The 23058-nt window shown below is 33.8% G+C and overlaps 1 protein-coding gene across 9 annotated transcripts in view; it reads left to right on the forward strand.

Annotated features, from left to right (window-relative positions):
* The window catches only part of CEP128 (centrosomal protein 128), a 390276-nt gene that overhangs the window by 100373 nt on the left and 266845 nt on the right, over positions 1–23058 (forward strand). For all 9 annotated transcript variants that reach the window (XM_041759758.1, XM_041759757.1, XM_041759756.1 and 6 more), the window contains exons 11-13: positions 373–447; positions 2105–2237; positions 8918–9069. In XM_041759758.1, coding sequence (XP_041615692.1) covers positions 373–447; positions 2105–2237; positions 8918–9069 — 360 coding nt within the window. The remainder of the gene's footprint in view (positions 1–372; positions 448–2104; positions 2238–8917; positions 9070–23058) is intronic.

The raw sequence follows: 23058 nt of genomic DNA on the forward strand, positions 1-23058 counted from the left end.
CAGTGATTTAGAACTGGAAGGAATCTCAGGGATTGTCTAATATAAAGTCCTTATTTTACAGATGATAGAAAGGAGACTAAGGAAGAGTGTCATAGTTGAGATGGAACTGACTAAGAACTTGGACCCCCCGAGGTCTGGTTTGGTTCACTTTTTGTTATGCAATTAACATTATTTTCATGGACCCCCCCCCCCAAAACCCATTATTTTCATGGAAACATTGATATGTTTTGATAGCAAGGTATTTTTTTTCATATTAGCTGTAGATATCTTCTGAAAAGTTCTCCAGTTTTCTCCTCTTAAATTATGCCCATTATAATTTACTTATTTTCTGCCCCACTGGACATTTTTCTTTATCCTTTGTTGAAACTTTAGCTTGAACAGGAATTAGAGGTATCCCGAAGGTTATTGAATCAGTCAGAAGGCAGCAGAGAAACACTTCTGCATCAGGTAAGTCTATGCAAGCTATATCTTCTTTTAAATTAAATCTGGATTGAGTCTCCTTTTATATTAAATGTCTTTGTGAGAGGAAGAAAAAATCCACCAAGGTCTAGAAATTCTTTTCCCCCTAAGGAATGTATGTTAAAACACATAAGCAAAAGATGAAATCCTTTCAGGAAGAGTCAGAGAAAGCTGGTACAAAACACTGGACCAAGTTCCCGCTGTGATAGTGTATTTTGCTGATTGCTGCTTCAATTTGGGATTTATCTCTCTTAGTATAACCAGTGTAAAAATGAGACTGGATGTAAGATTAAACTTTCCCAGGGGCTTAATTTTATTCAAAGAGGCATTGGAGAGTGAAGGAAGAAGTAAAATACATGAAACAGTGAAGGAAAAAGTAAAATACATGAAACAGGAAGAAATAAAATACATGAAATACAGAATTTGAGTTACTTTGCATGGTCTTATATTTACCCTTTCAAGATGCTACCTGCCCCTTTTAACCAAAGATAAAGCTTAATTTTAAAGCATAACATTTGCAACTCATAGCTTATAATGAGAGTTTGCTGCTTCTGCTATTTAAAGTTCGGTAACTTGAAATAGTAATCTTATATACATTGGATAAGGGCATATAGGTTTCTAACTGCCTCTCTGCCTGTGTTTAATATAAACTGTACTTGTACCTTTGTCTGTTTTGAATTGTGGCTTATGGCTTACCTAACTCACAATGTTGTGTGCTATGTAGGCAAAGATGTCAAGCATCGTAAATGCTCAGAAGGAATATTATGTTTTGACCATTAGTGCTGAAAATACACTATAACAGCTATTTTACAAAACCTTGAAAAATGGTCACTGGCTTTGTTCTGCAACCAGGGTTACAAATGGAATTAATGTTGGCAGAGTTCAGACTTCCTTTGTTGAAAGTTTATATTTGTAATCCTTTCCACTCTATTTTTTTTTTGGTTTTGAACTCTGACTTGTGATTTCTAATCTTTTGAAGTAAGAGATTATTGTGTTCAGGTTGTCATTGTGACTTTAGCTGAGTCTTTTTGAGACTCCTAATTTGTTTAATGGCCACTGGGGACATACCTGATGTGTGGTAGGTAATTTGCTAGTCTTTAGAAATACTGATGAATAACATTGTCCCTGACCTCAAGGAGTTCATAGTTTGTTCAACAGCATTGATTTCTTTCTTATTTTGAACAGTACTTTGATATTAAAATATGCTGAAATGTGATCTTTTCACTTGAGTTTATCAATCAGTAGGTCATATTCATACGAAAGAGATGGAGTAAAAAAAAAATCTAAAAACAATTATGGAGGTGCTTGGGTTAATAGTAGTAGAGTGGACTGAGTTCACAATAAAGGAATTTTTTTTTTTTGTGTGTGTGTGTGTCAAATTCTTTGTTCTGGTAGACACAGAGAAGGGGAAAAGACATTCATTCTTTGTGGAAGGAATGGGAGAAGTAAAGAAATAGAGCAAGAGACTATTCCACTGTGCTTGGCATAACAAGGAGGTTAACTTGGCTTCAACTTGTGCTGACAGTAGTCTGTTAGAAGTAATATTTCTCCCTAGAAAAATAATTTGAAATAATTTGTAAGTTCAGTTATTCTTTTTGTGCATTTAAAACTGAAAGAAGTTTCATTTTTGACTCTATGTATTTAGGTAGAAGAGCTCCGTATGCAACTTATGAAAGCAGAAGGTGACCGAAAGGGTTTACAGCATCAAGTATCTCAGATTTCCAAGCAACTGTTAAACCATCAGGATGAACAAGGAGATGACTGGAGGTTTAGGAGAGGTATAATTCTGATTTGGAAATGTGCGTTTTTTAAAAAAAATTTTTCTTAAATACTTCCCATTTTCAGAGTTGCATTTTTTTACATTGTGCTCTTGTCATCTTATTTCTTGATCTACTATCAGGTTTTTCAATAAGCTAATCATAATTTAGCATCAAAATTTTTTAAGAGACTGTACTTTTTAGTTTTATATTTACAGCAATATTGAGCAGGAGGTACAGAGATTATTCTGTATGCCCCCTACTCCCACAAATGCATAGCCTCCCCCATGATCAAGTTCCCCTCACTGGGAGTATGTTTGTTATAACTGATGTACCTACCTTGATGCATTGTTATCATTTAAAGTCTATAGTTTACATGATGATTCATTCTTGGTGTTGTGTATTCTAGGATTGGACAATACATAAATGACATTTAGGCACCATTATAATATCATAGAGTAATTTCCCTGTCTTAAAAATCCCTTGTCCTTCACCTGTTCATCTCCCCCTCCCTCTAACCACTGGCAACAACAGATCTTTTTACTGTCCCCATAGTTTTACCTTTTCCAGAATCTAATATAGTTGAATCATGCAATCATTCTTAAATTTAGTAATACACCTTTAAGTTTCTTCCATGTCTCTTCATGGCTTGATAGTGTTCTCACTCTCTCTCTCTCTCTCTTTTTCTTTTTTTTTTTTTTTTTAAGCATTGTCAGAGTTTTATATCCATTCACATACTGAAGGCCATTGAGTTGCTTCCATATTTTGGCAATTACGAGTAAAGCTGCTATAAACCAAACATCTGAATATAGGTTTTTGTATGGGCATAAGTTTTCATTTACTTCGGGTGAATACCAAAGAATATGATTGCTGGATTGTATGGTAAGACTGTCTTTCAAAGTGGCTATATCATTTCTTCATTCCCACCCATAATGAATGAGGATTCCTATTGTTCCAGATTCTTGTCAGGATTTGCAGTTGTCAGTGTCCTGGATTTTGGCTATTCTAATAGGTTTGTAATAGCATCTTGTTGTTTTAATATCCATTTCCCTGATGATGTAAGATGTGGAGCATCTTTTATTATATATATTTTCCACCTATATATCTCCTTTGAGGAGCTCTTCATTAAGGTCTTTGACCTATTTTTCAGGCAGGTTGTTTAGCTTCTTGTTGAATTTTAAGAGTCCTCTTGATATTTTAGGTAACAATCCTTTATCACCTGTGTCTTCGCAAATAATTTATCAGTCTGTAGCTTGTCTTTTCATTCTCTTGACAGTATCTTTTGCAGAGTTGAAAAATTTTAATTTTTTTTTTTTTTTTAAATTTTTTTTTTTTTTTTTTTATTTATTTATGATAGTCACAGAGAGAGAGAGAGAGGCAGAGATACAGGCAGAGGGAGAAGCAGGCTCCATGCACCGGGAGCCTGACGTGGGATTCGATCCCGGGTCTCCAGGATCGCGCCCTGGGCCAAAGGCAGGCGCCAAACCGCTGCGCCACCCAGGGATCCCGAAAAATTTTAATTTTAATGAAGTCCAGCTTATCAGTTATTTCTTTCAAGGATGATGATTCTGCTCTTCTACCTAAAAAGTCATCATCAAATCCAAGGTCATCCACAATTTCTTCTGTCTTCTAAAGATTCTGTAATTTTGAGTTTTATATTTGGGTCTGTGATCCATTTTGAATTAACTCTTGTAAAAGGAATTCTTATTTCCATGCCTAGAAGTCTGTGTCTAGATTCATTTCTTCTGCATGTGAGTGTTGAGTTGTTCCAGCACTGCACTACTTGTTGAAAACAAACATTTCTCCATTGTATTGTCTTTGCTTCTTTGTGAAAGATCAAGATAAGTTGACTGACTTTATGTGGGTCTATTTTGGGGCCTCTATTCTGTTTCATTGATATATTTATCTTTTTTTTTTTTTTTTTTTTTGCTAGTATCACACTGTTTTGATTATTGTAGCTTCATGGTGAGTCTTGAAGTTGGATGATGTTATTAATCTTCCAGCTTTGTTCTTCTCCTTCAATAATGCATTGCCTGTCCTGGATCCTTTCTTTGTTTCTCCACACATCTTTAGGATTAGTTTGTTGATATTTACAAAATAATTTGCTGGGATTTTGATAGAGATTTCAATAAATCTGTAGATCAGGTTGGGAAGAACTCACATTGGGCAATATTGTGGCTTCCTGCCATGAACATGAATTGTCTCTCCATGTATTTCATTCAACTGTGATTTATTTCATCAGACTTTTGTAGTTTTCCTCATATAGATTTTGTTAGATTTGTATTTCAGTATTTCATTTTCTTTGGAGGTGAATGTAAATTGTGCTGTTAATTTCAAATTTCACTTGTTTGTTGCTGATATTAGCATCCAATTTTAATATCTCCTCTAATTTTAAATCCATTTCAGATGTATTTATCTTGTGAGGCTTTCTCCAAGAAAAACCCAGCAAAGCTAGTAGTGGAATTTTTTCCAGCTTCTTATTTCCATGCCCAAGTGTGTGTCTCTGTGTGTGTGTGTGTGTGTGTGTGTGTGTGTGTGTATACACTTGTCTTTTTACTTAGGGTGGAAATACCGCAATGTTTGATTTTCTTTTATCTCAATTTTAAAATATGTACTAACAATTAAAATTCAGATCCTATCTTTTTTGTGATCTAAAGATCCCTGACAAAAATTAATCATCTGGCAGAAGTGGTTATGAGTCATATGGCGGCTTTTTCTTATGTAGATTAGGAATACTTCGTGTTTGAGAAATGTTAGGATACCTTTTTAGTGGTGGTGTTGATTTAGGTTGTGGAATTTAATGAGTCTGGATGTGTTTCTTTTTTGGAAATTTACTTGTAACAGAAATGGTAATATTGAAATTTTATAATGGTCTAATAGACTAGTCCAGATTGTTCAGCTTGTAAATTATTTCAGTAATAAGGCTGCCTTACTCAAATGCCTAAATTGTTGGAGAAACACTTGTAAGCATTTAGTGTACTATCAAATTCAGGGAGGATAAATATTTTTCCAGATTCCCGACACATAACTCAGTATGTTGCCTAAGTTAGAATTCTCACATTGCCAGAAAATCTTCATTAGATGGCAAATTCTGACATACCTAGCCTAACATAATTGCATGTCATTAAGTTCACTTAAGTTTCATGTGATGTTGTTATTGAAATATATTTTGACATCAAATATTTTAAAATTTATTTTTAAGAGTAAAATCCTAAGGTTTTTAATTATTCATCAAATTTTCATAAAGATGCACATAGGAACTTTTATTTTGTTTGGAATAAGACTGTGGTACATTGTCATATGTTTTCTCACTTTATTAAAATCTAGTTATTCCTAGTGTAAGTCTTTGTGGACTAGAAGAATGCCACTTTTCTTAACTACTTATCAGGTTTAAAAAAAATCTGAAAGTTTTCTTATCAATTTGATAATGAACTTCTTCACTTTCTTTTAATGGTTCTAGAGTTTTCATCTTTATAGAACACTTGCATTATTTATTTTTTTTAAATTGCATAAGAAACGACACTCATTGTCACATGTCACACTCTGGTTGCTGTTTGTGCCTCCACCCATTGCAAAATAGCTTCCATGTCTGCTTTTAAAATCGACTTTGCTTTACTTTACTGGTGATCTCCTCAGTCGAATTCAAAGGAATTGGGGCACCTGGTTGGCTTAGTGGTTGAGCATCTATCTGCCTTTGACTCAGGTCGTGATCCTGGAGTCTTGGGATCCAATCAGGCTCCGCGAAGGGAGCCTGCTTTTCCCTCTGCCTATGTCTCTGGCCCTCTCTGTCTCCCATGAATAAATAAAATCTTAAAAAAAAAAATTCACAGGAATCATGCTGTTACTTTTCTTACTTGACGACTGTTTTTTCTTCTTCCTTCTTGGAACTCTTCACTGACTTTTATGTTTCTGTTCTTTCCTGATTCTTCTGCGTTTGTTGTTTTTATTATTTTCATTTGAATCTTTTCTCTTTGTTCACAGCTTATCTTTTTTAAATGCTGAGTGTTGTCTAGGATCCTCTTTCAGGGGTTTCTTACTTAATATTTCTCCCTAGATGTTGTTATTTGATCTTATGCTTTAGCTGTCACCTGTAATGATGATTCCTAAATTTAAGTTCACTAATCTTCAGCCCCCTAGTTGGAGTCTTTCATTGGACATCTGCGTGTGCTGTTCCACAGAATGCCCAGTCAACAGATTGACAACTGAGTTCATCCTTTCCTTAAAACTTGTTTTTATTTCCTCTTTCAATTGATGACAGCATCCTTTATGTGGATAGCCAAGGCTAAAATACAAAGAACATCTGATATTATTCCTTCTCTCCTCCGCCAAATTCATCTCTATCTATTTATAGATCTTGGTATTTCTTGAATTTGGCCTATCTTCTTTTTTATTCCCACTACCTCAGTTTAGGCATGCTTTGTCTCATTTGTATTACCCTTTTAACTTACTCCAGTCCCTCTGTAATCAGTTTTCTATACTGCTGCTACTGAAGGGATGCTTCCTAAGCCACAAAGCATTCATGTTACTCTTGCTAACCTTTTGTTACATGTTACTGAGTTCTTAGTACATACAAGGCATTTTGCTACTCATTTTGTCTCCTTTAGTTTTTACACTATAAGAAGGGTACTAGTTTTGTTTCCATTTTAATGATTAAGAAAAAGGAAGACTGAAGAATAAAAAGATTGCCTAAGGCCATATTTGTGGGAAGTAACAGACCCAAATCTTTTTCTCCCCAAACCTGAACTCTTAATTGCTATACTATACTGATCCATCATGTTTATAACAAGTGTTCTTCAAAGTAGAGCATATGAGATAATCCCCTGGGTGTGGGAGGAGAGTGTTTGCAACACTGTTTATGTTTTACACCTTATGTTTTAAGTATTTTAACTTTGCTAAATATTTCATAGGTAAGTATTGTGCATAGGTGTATATTTATATATATCCATACTATTTTATGTGTGTCTAAATTATGAAACTTATCAAATTATTATGTCTGCATTAAATATGTTTCATAAATTATATGTATTTATACATATATTCATATGTGTTAAAATCTCCATATTTTATACAATATATATTCCTGTTATTTTATATATGTATATACACTAATCTATGTCCTGATATGTATATCCGTACATTGATAGACACTATAGAGATACATATTACATGTACACATGCATATATACCTATCTAAATATAAAATTTAAAATATATATTTAATAATGAATGCTTTTACATATAGACAGATATACATATTTTTCAAGTTGGAAACCTAGCAGAGCTATGTAAAGTATGGCCCATGGGCCAATCCAGAGTTTTGTAAATAAACTTTAATAAAATATAGCTATTCCCATTCATTTATTCACTGTCTAGGTTACTTTTGCCATACAATGGCAGAGTTGACTAGTTGTGACAGAGATCATAAGGCTAAAATATTTACTATCTGACCCTTTACAGAAAACGTTTGTTAACTTCTGGTCTATAGGATAATTTCTAAGCTCCCTAGCAATGTATAAACACCCTACTGATTCTCCTTCTTCCCTCCCTCGTTTGTGGTAGGTATGTGAAGTATTGTGTACAGCTACCTAAATATTAAATCCAGTATTGTACCTCTGTGCTTTATGCTGCTTCCTTTCCCTAAATTATCACAACTCCCATGTCCTTTGCTGGGTGAGATTCTGTATTCATTCTTTAAATCTAACTTAGTTTCTAATTCTTCCTAGCTTAGTTTTTCATCAAGATAGAGTTAATCACTCTATCCTTTGTACTATTTCTGTATGATAACTGTATCTGTAAAATACCTGTATAGTATCTGTCATTGGTTTTGTCATGCTATTAAAATGCCTGTTTATGTTCTTCCATCCATGTGTATCCAAGATGCACAATTTTGAACACTTTGATATCTCTTAAGTTCAGGTGTGTTTTATGAATGATGTGTAAATTTAATTTGGTAGTGTTTCCTTCCTTTCCTTTCCTGGAAAGGAAGCTACTAGAAAAACAGATAAATTGGTAATAGATATTCCAATTTTTGGCATCTTAGACTCAAGGAAGTACTTTATTTATATATAAATATGTCTTGTATTCTGTTCTTGAGGTATAAGGTCATTGAGAAAGGGTTTTTGTGTTATATATGTTTGAAGAAGATGGTATTACAGTGTTCTGTGCATCATAGACCAAGAATGTTGAATCAAATACTAAGTCTGTATTGTTGGGTGATACAATTTCAGGTAGCAGTCTCCAGGATTAGTAAGTAAATTAGTGGGCATACACAATCAGAGATTTAACAGTATCATTTGTTTATTTTGCAAGAAGTAACTATTTTGTGTCAACTTTAGTAACTTTCAGCTAATGTATGACTTGAAAATTCTTTCAGTATTTCTGTGTTAGACTTTGGAGGTAGGAATGTAAGAAAATTAAAGAAAAATATGTAGGATTTTCTTGAACTCAATTGTACTAGAAACATTTCAAGTTTTAGTATCAAAATGGAATAGTGTTGGATAGCACATCAATGTATATATTTTTAAATACTGAGTGAGTCTTGTTACAATAGGCTGGCATATTCTGAAAAGTCTGTTAGTGACAGTGTTAATAAGTGGATTATGTTAGCTGGAATATTAGAACATCAAGGCTTTGTACCATTTGAAAGTACATTCTCCTGTGAATAAAGAACAACCATCAAGCTTTACGCTTTCTCTTTTAAGGGGTTGAGCAGGAAAAAGAGAATCTGGAGAAGCAGATGTCAGATTTGAGGGTGCAGCTGAACTTCAGTGCGATGACATCTGAGTTAGAGGAAGCGAAGCGGTGCATGGAGCGAAAAGACAAGGAGAAAGCACATTTTGCAGCACAAGTTGAGGTGACTTTGCTATTTTTAAATTGTATTCAAAGGATTTCAGTTTTTTTTTTCCCCATAGAATTGTTTAGTAAAGTTTTAATATAAAGTTTGTGATATTTTATGAACTCTAGTTTCAGTATACATAATGTAAAGTTATATAGATAACTTCTTTAATTATATATAGAAATACCTATGGATTCATTTCTCTTTCATTTATACCTTAAAGCCAGGAACCTATTAAACTTGAAAATATTTTTGTTGTAGTGGCAATTGAGCCCTTCCTTCAGATAGAGGGGGCCTTTCTTTGAAGGAATGGTGAATTATCATTTATTTTGGGGGTGATACGGACAGAAGGCACAGCAAAAAAGGTATTACTGATATATCAGAATATTTTCTGAGGTATCAGAAAATACTAAAAATAATAAAAAAAAGAACTTCCTAAAAAGGAAATGTCTTAATTCCAATTATAATTATGTAAATTAGATCAAACACAGATGACACATTTGGAAATAGATATGTACCATGCCTTTTCTATATCTGTTTTTATTAGTGGAGTTGTAGTCTGATTGTAATAAGGTGCCACATTTGAAGAATTTTCTAAATTATAATGGAAGGTAGAAAATTGGTCTTAAATATGTCTAACTTTATGTAATCTAAAGGAAATATTTAATGTTACTGCAGTTTGAGTTTCTCTTTCATCTTGTCTGAATCAATGGAAAATGTATTTTAGATTTGGATCAAGATGCAGATTGTAAAGATAATGAAATATTGACATACTTTTTACAAAGCCCTCTATATGTATAATAAATACTTAACAGAAATATTATCAGAGGATTGTCATTGTAGGACTTCTAGGATTTGCTTCATGGGTATTATTTTAGCCCTTGATCCTACTGACAAAAGTGCTATAATATTATTTTGCTAAAGTTAAGTATTAAAAAATAATACAAAAACCCCTATGCTAATAAATATGAAAGGTAGAAAAATCACTTTGCTAAGCTGTTTATAACCACATACTGGTCTGTCCTTCTTCCCTTCCTTCCTTTGTATTGTTTCATTTACCACTTGCAGAATCAATTGAAAAAGTCTCATATACACAAGCATTAAAAAAAATTATAATGCCTTAAAAGTGCTCTCCTTTAAAGAGCCTGTCTTTCCCCTTTTCCTAACAATAGTTCTTTTACATTTTTACCTGGGTTAGGGAAAGAGATGGTGTTCTCTGGGGCTAGTTTGGATTGATTACATGGGTTTGGATGTGAAAGACAATTGGACAGAGAGGTTGAACATTTACTCACATATCAAATACTTAATGACTGTCTATTACATGTCAGGCACTGTTCTAGGTGGTGGTGACACAGCAAAGAACAAAAGCTAGGCAGATTTTTCTGTGTGCGGGTAACATTCTAAAATTGATGCAGAAAGTTCTTTGAGTTTGTCTTTCGTCTAATTCAAATTCCTTTTGGAAGATGAAAGATTTTTTTCCCATCACCTTAATTACAAAAAGACATTGTTTACTCTGGAAGAAATTCCCATTAGCTAGTTCCCCCCCTCCCCCGACTTTATTTTTAACAATAAAATAATTAAATTTATAGTCATTATTTTAGATTGTTGTGACACTTCTGATTATGGCTTATTTTTGAATATCTCCAAGCTATTCTCAAAATGACATCTAGTGTAGACTTTGTGAGGGAATCAGTCATGGATCACTCAATGTAACTTCTGTTGGGTATTTGCTTGAAAGCATTTAGTTTCTGCTTTATTTTTCAAAAATATTCAGTAATATTTATTTTTCAAAAATACTTGGTGTTGGGGGCACCTGGATGGCTCAGTTGGTTAGGTGTCCAACTTTTGGTTTTGGTTCAGTCATGAGATTAAGCCATATATGTTGGGCTCTGTGCTGGGCATGGAGCCTGCTTGAGATTCTCTCTCTCCCTCTGCCCTACTGTGCTTGCTGTCTCTCTTTAAAATAAATTTGATGTTGCCTTATATATTCTATTTAATGAAGATTAATCTTCTTTAGTTGCTTTTTAGAAACCAAATATAAATTAGAAGACATGCACAAAATGTGACTATTTGTCAGGCACCCAAACATGTGCCATAATACTTTTTCTTATAAACCATAAGACCAAAGAACAAACCGTTCAGTTTGTTCAATCACTAGTCTCTTTGTCTTTAATATCAACTTCCTAATACCTTTCCTACAAAACTTTATACACAGTCTTGAAAACTCATTTTTTCTTAAACTTTCCTATTCATTTCCATTTTTTTTTGGGGGGGGTCTTTTATCTAGTTGTTCACTGTTTCTGTAATGTCTTCTTTTTGTGGAAATCCTAAGCCTTTTCCTTCCTGAAGCTTCCTTTGATTATATCAGCTACAAGTGATGATCCTTCCTTCTACAACCTGTCCTTTTATTCACATCACTAATGTTCTCACACTGCCTTAAAGTATATGGGTAAATGTCTTTAAAATTTCAAAATGAGTGAGATAGGGGAGTGCAGAAGAAAGCTGCCCTTCACTAAGACAAATAAGACTTCGATGTCCTTGTTTTGGTGAAGACTTCAGGTTTCAAGGTCTTGTCCTCACATCTGGAAACTTGAATTTTCTATGTCCTAGATTTAATGTGACCCAGGAGACTGGTTCATACTAATCATGAAACTCATCAGAGAGCATTGTATAAAAGAGTACCAGTTCACTAATGTACCCTGTGGGGGCTCTGTATGGATATTTAAACACTCTTCTATGCAGAGCACCAGTGTCCCAATTTTCTATACCTTGGTTTTAGCAAGGTGAATTAATAACCAAAGAGCTGCTTGGTGAACAGAATCAGAGAATAATGATGTCTAAAGGACTGTTTGTTTCCTCCCTATGGTAAGGCTACCCACTACGTGTCTTTAACAGAGTCCTTATAACCAGAGATCTATTTACTTCACCAGATTCTGTTTTTGTTCCTGGAGTGTATTGAACTACTTTTGTCTTTCTCACAGTTTTCTCTCCTTCCACTCTGATGCACAGCCTTCTGTTTACATTTTCTTTTGATATGTTGCTGTGCACAGATTTTGCTCTGGGCCTTTTTCCAGTATGTATTGATGTAATTCAAACTTCCGGCATTCTGGAAGCCACTTATGAATAAAATACTTATGTCCTTTTTCAAATCATAGATGAGTATCGGGAAAGAACCAGGTCTTATCTCTATTTCTTTGTGCCCCTTGACAGTGTCTTATCCATATTAGGACTCAATTAGTATTTGTTGACTGAAGTATAAATCGTAGAACACTTTTATGGTTAATTTTAAAGCTAACATTTGTTGTTTGGTCATTCTTTAAAAGCACATTAATTTCTGGAAGAGTTGTCTGTCAGTATTCAAGGGGACCTTTGCTCTTATTAATTGCATTACTTTTTGTGCATCCAGAGTATATATTTTAAGCAGTTGTTTTGTACTGGAGAAAAACTGTGTTTTAAGCTTGTAAAAAACTGGAATGAAAGCTTTTTTGGGTTTGCATAATTTACCTTTCAAATTGTACCTAAAACCTTAAATCTGTATATGCATAGAAAATACTAAGTACATTTTTTTCTTCTTCTAAACTTGAGTTGAACCTCATTAACCTTGATAGGCTATTTGTATTCATAAGAATTCCAAGTATCCTTGATCAATGATTCCCCCTGATTTAATCTCAGCCTCCATCTTCCATCAACTTACTTTTCTTGAAGAAAAAATTTGACTTTTAAATTCAATGGGGGAACTTCAAAGAAAGAAAAAAAAGGTGCTGTACATAATTTAGATTAAATGTTGAAAGTGATAATTGAGTGACAACTGACATGATTATTCATTAGCAGAAACTTGGGACTGTAATGCCATAATTTACTTTTAAAAGGAGAGTAGTGGAAAACAGAAATGATAATCAATAATAACTTTTCTTTTTGATGATTAGTACATGAGGAACAGAAGGAATGTTGCTCCATTTAACATGCTTTTAAGATAAACTCTTGATTCCTGCACTTTTATATAAAGCTGGCTAGTTTGCTATGTAATAGTGCCCCCTTCAATACTACATTTAAGCCCTTCTTAGAGACTTTAATGCCCTGTCTATAATTTTTGGTTCTTTTTTTATCTTAATAATTTTTTCCTTATCCAAGTGCTTGTTGTAAAATAAAGTACTGAGTACTAAGTAATTTTTAATACACAGATTATAAAGAAAACAAATATTGGCAGCAAAACTTTACAGACAGGCTAAAATTGTTGAACCTAGTGGAGATGAGGTCTGCCTCTGTTATTAGCCAGATTAACCTGCATTGAAGCAGATTTCTAAGTCCACAAATGCTCTATACTCTGAGTTCTTCATAAAGATGACTACTGGCAGAGATCTCCTACAAGTAAAAACTCCAAAACTAAATAAACTTTTGTACCTTGAGGAAGATAAATTAGTGTAATTCTCAAATCTTTCATCTATATGAAAATATAGGAGTTGTGAAGAAAGGCAGCTTTTCTGTTTTCTGTAACTCAAGAGTTGCATGAATATTTCCATAAGGCCAGAAAGTGGAAGTGGAACAAATATTTTAAACTTTCCTTTAAGACATCACCAATATTGACTATTTAATATGACCAGTAAAGAAATAATTTAGGAATAAAAGTGTCTATTTTAAAGTTCTTTATTTTCTGAAGTCATGATAATTTCTGCCTCATGTGTTTTATGTATAAATTAAATACATAGGCCTTTATATATGTCTCTGTGATGTGCATGGACACAGGCATGGAGTCGGGGTGGAGGAGAGGAAGAAACTTACATTCCTCACAGAATAATGAAATATTGGTAACTTATGTTAATTATAGATAGATTTGATGTTAAAAGCAATTATAAAGATATCATACACCTTTGGGAATAATTACTGAAGGACTTGCTATGGAAAAATAGGTGATATGTAACAAGGTAATATTTTTCACAGAATCTTAGTAATTGATAGTTGTTCATTTCTTGACCACCACCAATGCCACTAAAGGGATATAAAGTAGACTTTATAATAAGCATATTTTAACTGTTCATGAATTATTCCTGTAGTCTTTATAGTTACCTTTAGAGTGATTTTTGATAGCATATCATTTTAAGTGGAGATCTAAATTGTGTTTTAGATGTTTATTTTCAGGCAGCTTTCTACAAGGAGAAATGAGATTATACTTAGCCTTAAGAAATGAAAAAGTCAATGGGACTGTTATACTCTTGAAAATGTTTGAATGATTATAAATTATCTTTGCCAAAAAAACTTTTAGTAAGTAACACATGGGTAACATAAGCAAAGGTCAGTGTTAGCAGGTTTTTTCAAATGTATTAATAAACATTTAATTTCTAGTACTGAACTTGCACGAAGTATGAGTTTATGTGAGACAGTACTTATTTGAGAGGAACCTGTGATTGTGTTAGGCTATAGTTTGCTATGGATTAATAGATTAGGTAAACAACTGGCAATTTTGATTAAAGAACAGTTTCTGCCTTTGTTAATGGTAGGTTAGCTTGTTGCAGACCAAACTTCCTACTGAAAAAAACTAGAAAAACTGGGTAAGACCCGTGTTTTTAAAAATTGTTTGAAGCTATCAGAGAGCTATCTGGGTATAATAACAGGAGGAGTCATGTATTCTGTTGAGGAGTGGAGTGCAGAGCTTTAGGTCTGACACTTGGCACCACCTTTACCCTGAGAAGTGTTAATCACAAACTGAGCTTACAATAGAGCTTAGGTCCTTTAAGGAGAAGGGCCCTGCTCAACAGCCACACTTCCAGTTGGGATACCCAAAGAGCTAAACCCTAGGAGTCTGGGTAAGCTGGAAATGTACTAACAGTCATGAAGACTAACATAACTTTGAATCTCCTTGTGACATTATCTGTCCCTATGCTGACTGCCCATTTAAATAGAAGTACATCTTTTGAGGAGGAAGGTATTATCAACCAGAGCCCTCATATTATTTCTATAATTTGTCATACAGTGCTTAGCATTTGATCAAAACTTAGCAATCATATCAAGAAAAAAACTACTAGAAAACAAGATATTAGCAAGAAATAGGATAGGCATAGAGACTGTTCTGATAGTGGAGTTGACAGAAATGAAATTTAAGCCATTGGTTATTAATAGGTTAAGAAATTAGATCATATGATAGTTAATTCTAGCAAGAATAGAACATTATAAAAAGGATAGAAATCTGAGAACCAAAATAAATAGTAACTGAAATTAAGAGCTGGATAGGTAGGTAGTGTTTAACCAAAAATTAGATACATTTTGTTTTATTCCTCTGAAAATTTTTATCAGGCTTCCATCTCTCTTCTATATATTCTTAAGTTATATAATTTATGGTTTAGTTTATGGTTTTATTATCTGGTTTTTCTACTAATTGGCAAAAAAAAAACCCTCAATTTATTCAGTCTTTGATTCAATAAATTTTGATTAAGAGTCTATTATGTCTTGAGTGTGGTGCTAGAATCTGGGGGTACACAAATGAGATAACATTCATTGCCCTCAGTGAAGTCACAATCATTAAACTCACATTTGGCACTGGAGTTTCACTTCACTAGAAAAGCCAGGCACCCTTCAACTGGTTGGGCAGAATCATAGTGAGACTTAAAATGGGGAGCAAGTGTATGGGGGATCTGAACCGTAGGAAGTGGGCATGAGGAGCATCCATCCAGTACCAAGATGGCCTCTGTCCTCCAAGACAGAGCCATAAATGTAAAAGCAAAGAATCATCAGAAGACAAAAAATAGCAGAAATATCTTCAATAGGAATTGGTATTTGGTGATTGAAAATCTGAACAAAGGTTTTATAATTTTACAAGCTTACTATATATCACATTGCCCAATTATATTTGTTCTTTCTAGGTTACAAGAAATTGGGACACACTCAAATGGGGGTTTAATAGGGAAGCACGAAACTATCTTGACAGCTGCCCTGCTGGGCTTCATGGAGAAAACTAACTTTATACATGTTACCACACTGATGCTGTCATTGAGACTCTTTCGATTGCAAAGATAAGAAAACTTGAGCCATCGCTATGTTGGGTTCAGCATTAATTCATTGGTACACTCATTTGTGACTATGGTGGTAGAGTCACCAGACTCTGCTGGCCCTCTTTTTTTTTTTTTTTTAATGCGTGGATTTGAATTGCTATTATAGTATCAGATGATTTCAACCTGAAAAACTTCCTCAAGAATGTCTTTATTCCAAAAAAAAAAAAAAATTCTTTATTCCGCCTCATTTAAAAAAGATAATTTTGCTGGGTATATAAGATTTTAGTTGACTTTCTCTCAGCACTTTGACTATACCATCCCACTGGTTTTTGTTCTTCCTTATTTCTCATGAAAAGTCAACTTCCGATCCTGTTGCATTCCTCATTCATGATGAGTCATTTTTCTCTTGTTGCTTTCCACATTTTCCCATTGTTTTTGCCTTTAGTATTAGACTGTGATATGTTTGGGTGAAGGTTCTTTGTATTTATCCTACTTTCACTTTATCAAATTTTTTGAATATATAGCTTAATGTTTTTCTTCACATTTGGGAACTTTAAGGCATTATTTTTTCTTAAATTTTTTTGTGTTTCTCTATTCCATCTGGTATTTCTATTGCATATATGTTAATATTCCATATTTCTTTGAGGCTTTAAGTTTTTGGATTTTAGGGGCAGCTGGGTGACTCAGGCAGTTAAGCATTCGACTCTTGATTTCGGCTCTGGTCATGATCTCAGGGTTGTGAGGTGGAGTCCTGGGTAGTGCTCTATGCTCAGCAGAGAGTCTGTTTGAGATTCTCTTTCTCCCTCTCCTTCTGCCTCTCCCCCTTGCATGTGCATATGCACACACACTCTCTCAATAATAAATCTTTAAAAATAAGGTTTTGGATTTTTAAAAAATTATATTTATTTATTTTTTTGCCAGATCAAGTCTTTTGAGCCTTTCAAGTGAATTTTTCATTATACTTACTGGACTTGCCAATTTCAGAATTTTCATTTTAAAAAATAATTTCTGTCTTTTTACTGCTGTTCTCTATGACATTATCACCATATACTTCTTTTAAAAAATGGTTTTCTAAAAAAAAATGGTTTCCTTTAGCTCTTTGAACACACTTATAATAGCTTTCAAAAAAAATCTTTGTTAAGTTCAAAATCTGGTCCCCTCAAAGGTAGTTTTGATTATCTTTTTTTTTTTAATAGGTCACACTTAAAATTTCGTGTCGACTATTCTTTTGTTGAAATTGGACATTTTTTATAATGTATTTAGTCTGGATACTAACTTCCCACCTTCTGGGGTTTGCTGTTATTATTTGCTTTTAGATTAGTTTAGTGAATTGGTTGAAATAGTTCAGTGAAACTTTTTTTCTCTGCAGTGTGCAGTTTCTGATGTTACTTCTCAGAGGATGCAGCCTTGAATATGTGCCGAGTCTCCATGACCACCAGGGATGATTGTGGTTTTAGTTGGGCTTTGTTTGACTCTCTAGTCCTTTGATCTCCCCCTTATATGTCTGTCTAATCTGACTTGATATCCTACCTAGCTTTTATCCTATTAATTGCTAGCTGATTGCTTTTGCTTTTTTCTCTTTTCAGCCTTCCTTTCCCTTTCCCTCTCTCTTTTCTTTCTTTTCTTTTCTTTTCTTTTCTTTTCTTTTCTTTTCTTTTCTTTTCTTTCTTTTCCCTTTCCCTTTCCCTTTCCCTTTCCCTTTCCCTTTCTTTCTTCTTTTCTTTTCTTTTTTCTTTTCTTTTCTTTCTTTTCTTTTCTTTTCTTTTCTTTTCTTTTCTTTTCTTTTCTTTTCTTCTCTTCTCTTCTCTTCTCTTCTCTTCTCTTCTCTTCTCTTCTCTTCTCTTCTCTTCTCTTTTCATTTTCTTTTCTTTTTCTTTCATCTCTATCTATCTCTCAGTGCCCTGGGATATAAATTCTACTACAGTCAGATTCCATTAAAGTTGGTTCTCTTTGCAGAGAATGGTGTTGCCAGTCTTTGGGAGCATTTTCTGATTCTAAGAGCACTCTTCTTAGCGGTCTTTGTTGTTTTCATCCTTAGATGTTTATTTCTTTATGTTCTGTTACAAATAAAGTCAGTCCCCTTAGAACTTCTGAGTTCTCTGTTTTTATCATTTCCCTCTTCCTCTCAATAGAACCTCTGCATCACTGTACTGGAGCTGAGTTCAGGGACTTTAGGCTGCTTCTTTCTGGGGTGATACCTCAGCTCTTCAGGTGTGATTCTAAGTGGGATTGGTAGTCCCTGATCTACCTCAGCTGGCCCCTTTTGTGTGGAACTGGGCACCTGGCCGGCTCAGTCAGTAGAGCATATGATGCTTGATCTCAGGGTTGTGAGTTCAGGCTCCACGTTTGGCATAGAATTTACTTAAAAAAAAAAAAAAAGATTTCCAAAATAAGTCTTACTTGACTTACTGTGTACTTACTATGTACTTATTATGACTATACGATGACTAACAACATTGGGTAAACAGAGATTTTTTACTAGGACACCAAAGGCATGAATCATAAATGAAACTAATTATAAATCAGACTTGAACAAAGTAAAAAATTTCTGCCTTACACTTGGCTGCATTAGGAAAATGAAAAGAACAAGCCACATTGGGGGAAGATATTCATGGAACATACATAGAACAAAATATTGGTATCATGTTTATTATACCTATATATTTGGTTCATTATAGCAGTGCCATTTTTTTAATGCTTATAATGAGTGTAAGAGAAAATCATTAATGTCATAACAGATAAAGATAAAGCATTTATGAAAAGTTCAACATCCATTAATTAGGGAAGCTTTTAGTAAAAAGGAAGAGAAGGAAACTTTCTGATACTGAAGAGTATCTACTAAAAACCTATGGCACACTGTTCTTAATACTGAAATACTGAGGGGAAATGAAGCAAACACTTCCCTTCTATTCAGCGATGTAATAGGACTAAAAGAAAAGTATCTGGGTGGAAAGGAATTAGTAATGCTGTCTTTATTTCCAATTGATATTTTAAAAAAAACCACATAGACTCTACAGGTGAATTATTAACATTAACAAGTCAGGTATGTATTGTCAGCTAAGACAATGAGTAAAACCAAATATCACAATAAATAGACTTTGATCAGCTCTAAACTAAAAACAAGACACTGAATCATGGTCAGTCACATTGTTTCCACAAAAGTATTACCCTAAGTATTGATTTTTGAGAACAAATAGAATTTTTTTTACTCTTAGATAAAAAGTATGCAATTTATTTTTTTTTAAAAAGAGATATATGTAATCAATATTAAGAACAAGAAAGGAGCTCTACCTATACATACCAAGGAGAAGAAAGATTGTAAAGAATATCAGGTCATTATATTGATATGAATCAATGCTTGCTTTAGATTAACATTGTCTAGTAGCACTTTAAACAATGATGGAGATGTTTTATATGTGTGCTGTTCAGTATATTAGCCATATGTACTCTTAGGGCACCTGAATGAGGTCTGTGTGACTGAGTTTTTAATTTACTTAATTTAAACATAGGTGGAACTTAACAGATGGGAATGTGACTAGTTGGCATGAAATTGGGTTAGGAACCATGTCTTGAATTCCCATTGGTATAGAAAGCACACTGATTTTACTTTGCCTACATATGACACGGCTGTATGGTGGGAAGGTGGTAGTCTTGGATTTTATTGAGAGCTGATTAAAGTAACATCCCTCATAGTTAGCCCTTCCTACAAAATCTACTGGAGTCAAGAAAAGGATTATTATTTTTATTTTTTTTTAAATTGTGGTAAAAAATACAAAACATAAAATTGTCATCTTAACCACTTTTAAACACACAATTCAGTGGTGTTAAATAAATTCACATTTATTGAATACATACATTCAATGTACAACCATTCTTCCTCATCCCCACTGAAACTCTGTATCTATTAAATAATAACTCTGACTCCTCATCCTAACCACCCCTGCCCTCACAGTTTCTGGTAACCAGCATTATAACTATTACACTTTATGAGTTTGATCATTTTGCATACCTCATATAAGAGGAATCATACGGTATTTGTTCTTTTGTGTCTGGCTTATTTCGTTTAACATAATGTCCTCAGGTTTCATCTATATTGTAGCATATTGTAGGATTTCCTTCCTTTTTAAGATTGCTTCTACAATTTGGCTGTTGCAAATAATGCTGTTATAAACATGAGTGTATAAATCTCTTCGAGATGCTGCTTCCAGTTCTTTTGGATATATATTCAAAAGTAGAATTACTAGATCATGAGGTAATTCTGCATTTAATCTTTTGAAGAACCCCCATACTTTTTTCCACAGTGACTTACCATTTTACATGCCTCTCAGCAGTGCACAAGAGTTCCAGTTTCTCCACATCCTTATCAACCCTTGTTATTTTTTTGGGTTTTGTTGTTTTTTTTGTTTTTAATAGTAGCCATCCTAATGGATTGAGGCAATATCTCAAGGGATCATTATTTTTGTTTGAGACAGTACTTATTTAAAAAAAAGAAAATAGGACTCTTTATCTCATTTAGCCTTCCTTAGCTTTGATTTCTCTCAAGAAATCAAAATTGAGAAATGAAGAAAACTCAAGTGCAAAACTCAACTCAAAACTCTCAAGTGCAGTATTATTGTATCATGTAGGATAATGTGTCTGATCTGTTTCCAATAATCCATAATACTCTATGATAATGTAGAGCTATAATATTAAGTGTTAGACTACATCTAATTTCTCCTCTTCATTATATGTAATGTAATGAGAGATAAAATATTTCCTTAGTTTATGTACTTTATCTTGGTCCTCTCAGCTTCCTACCTCAATATTGGTAAGACAAAAGTGTACGTCTTTTATTGATATCTGCTTTGTCCTCTTGCATTTCATAGCAGATGTATGATCAGAGGTCCTTCCACCTCTGATCAAAAGCAGTCCCAAATACCAATCTGCTTAAAGCAGAATGGTCTTATACTATCTATATTCAAATTTTCTTCCCCCAAAGTACCTATTTTAGTTAAATATCAGAGTTGCAGAGTTAAAATTATCAGTGTAATAAGAGTGTGAGAAGAACTAAGAAAACAGAAATGCACTTCAGATATGTGTGCCCAGGCCAGAATTTCCCCAGTGTGTTGCTGGGACCTCAGTATTAATTATATATCCCCTGTGTTTTTAAGTTGAACACTCTGAAGAAATGTGCATTTAAAATGTTCTGTGTAGTGAACATCATGGCTAATGAAACAGAAGTTAATATTTTATTTCTTCACAAAGAAATGAATGTATTTAATTAATTGAACATTATTTTCTGTACTTTGCTTGAGCTTAGTATCATGTTTCATTAAAAAGTACAAGGAAACTGTAGTTGTATGAAGCAGATACATTCTCATAGGATTTGTGGAGAAATAATTATTTTTAATCACTGAGAAAGACTGAGGAACCTGTTATTTGGGATTAATGTCCTTTTATGTGTGTCTGCTTCATTTGGCAAAAAGAAAATGATAATAGTATATGTAGCCAAATTAGAAGGATAGAAAAGACAGAAGGTTCTATTTGTAAAGGAAGAATTATTTGTGAAATGGTTACTGCATTGGCCCCTAATATTTTATGTAGTTGATCCTTAACTCATAAAAGGATTTGAATCAGTTATTAAATATTATTAATATGTATTTTGCTTGTTAAGAATAATTGACTCATAAATTTTAAGTATATATTCTACTTTCAACCAATCATGACTTCAGAAATTTTTAATACTATGATCCCAACAAGTGATGGCCTAAGTTAGCTGCCTGTAGCTGTATTTCAGGGCTACAATGCTTGTTTTGATTGGTTTGAGTTCTTTTATTCAGATATTTCCCTTAGTTCACCTGACTGTGGAAAATTGATTAGTTGTTCTCTCACTATCAGTTCATGGAACACCTAAATTATACTGAAATGAATGAGCTTATCAAGACATGCGAGAATATGTCAGGCTAATTTCCCAATAGAGGTGAGTGGGGCATGGCTTAATTGAGAATCTGAGAATTTGAGGTGAAATCCTATTAAATCTGTTCTTTTGTTTACATGGTAAAGGCAAAACTTTATAACATCAATTAAGGGTTAGTGTGCAAAATAGAACTGCTCTAGGTATTTTATGTAATAGTTGTTTGCATACATGCCTTGCCTAGGCTTCTAAGAAGGGAAAGCACAAAGGGGCATATTCACTACAGAACAAAATAAATTACATCTCTAAGACCTTGCTGGCCAGTAGCAAAAAGCCACATTAGCAAGTATATTGTCTCTACTCAGTTTCCACATTCTAATTCTCTCTATATTGAGTCTAATTTGCCCCCAAACCTAGCTCAAGGAAGTGCTTAACATTCAGTTTTGTAGACTCTATGGGATAAGAGAGTATATAATAGAAGGAGGTGGAGATGGGGGCCAACTGCTGTCGGTCAGGTCATAAACCAAGTGCCAGTAATCAGGTTTTCTTTTAGCTGAGAAACATGACCTTGCCTTATATTTTTCATAGCCCTTGAGCCTAGCCTTGTGCCCATGATTGGCATTCTGCAAATGCTGGTTGAATTCATGTTAATCCTAGTGTCACATTTACAAATACCTATCCATATATTGTAATGTTATATTCAATGTGTTGTTCATTCATTCGTTCTTTTTAAATTTATTTGAGAGAGAGAGCAAACATGGGGAGGGGAGGGGAGAGAGAGAGAGAAAGAGAGAGAGTCTTAAGAGACTCTGCACTGAGCACAGAGCCAGACATGAGGCTCCATCTCATGACCCTGAGATCTCAACCCGAGCAGAAACCAAGAGTCAGGCACTTAGACTACTGTGCTACCCAGGCACCCCTCAGTGTATAGTTTCTTTGATGATTTTTGTTTTTAAAGCTTCCTGTCCATTTTAGGTTACTTAACTAACCTAACTCTGGAAAAGAGTTTAATTTCAGTAAATACAGAAAATATAAATAAAATTTTAATTTTTTTCCTATACTTGAATCAGTCCTCTTGTTCTCACTGAGATATTTGCATCTCATTTTGAATATCCCTGGTCAGTCTGTGTT

The sequence above is a fragment of the Vulpes lagopus genome, chromosome 6, assembly GCF_018345385.1.
Source record: "Vulpes lagopus strain Blue_001 chromosome 6, ASM1834538v1, whole genome shotgun sequence".
Taxonomy (NCBI): domain Eukaryota; kingdom Metazoa; phylum Chordata; class Mammalia; order Carnivora; family Canidae; genus Vulpes; species Vulpes lagopus.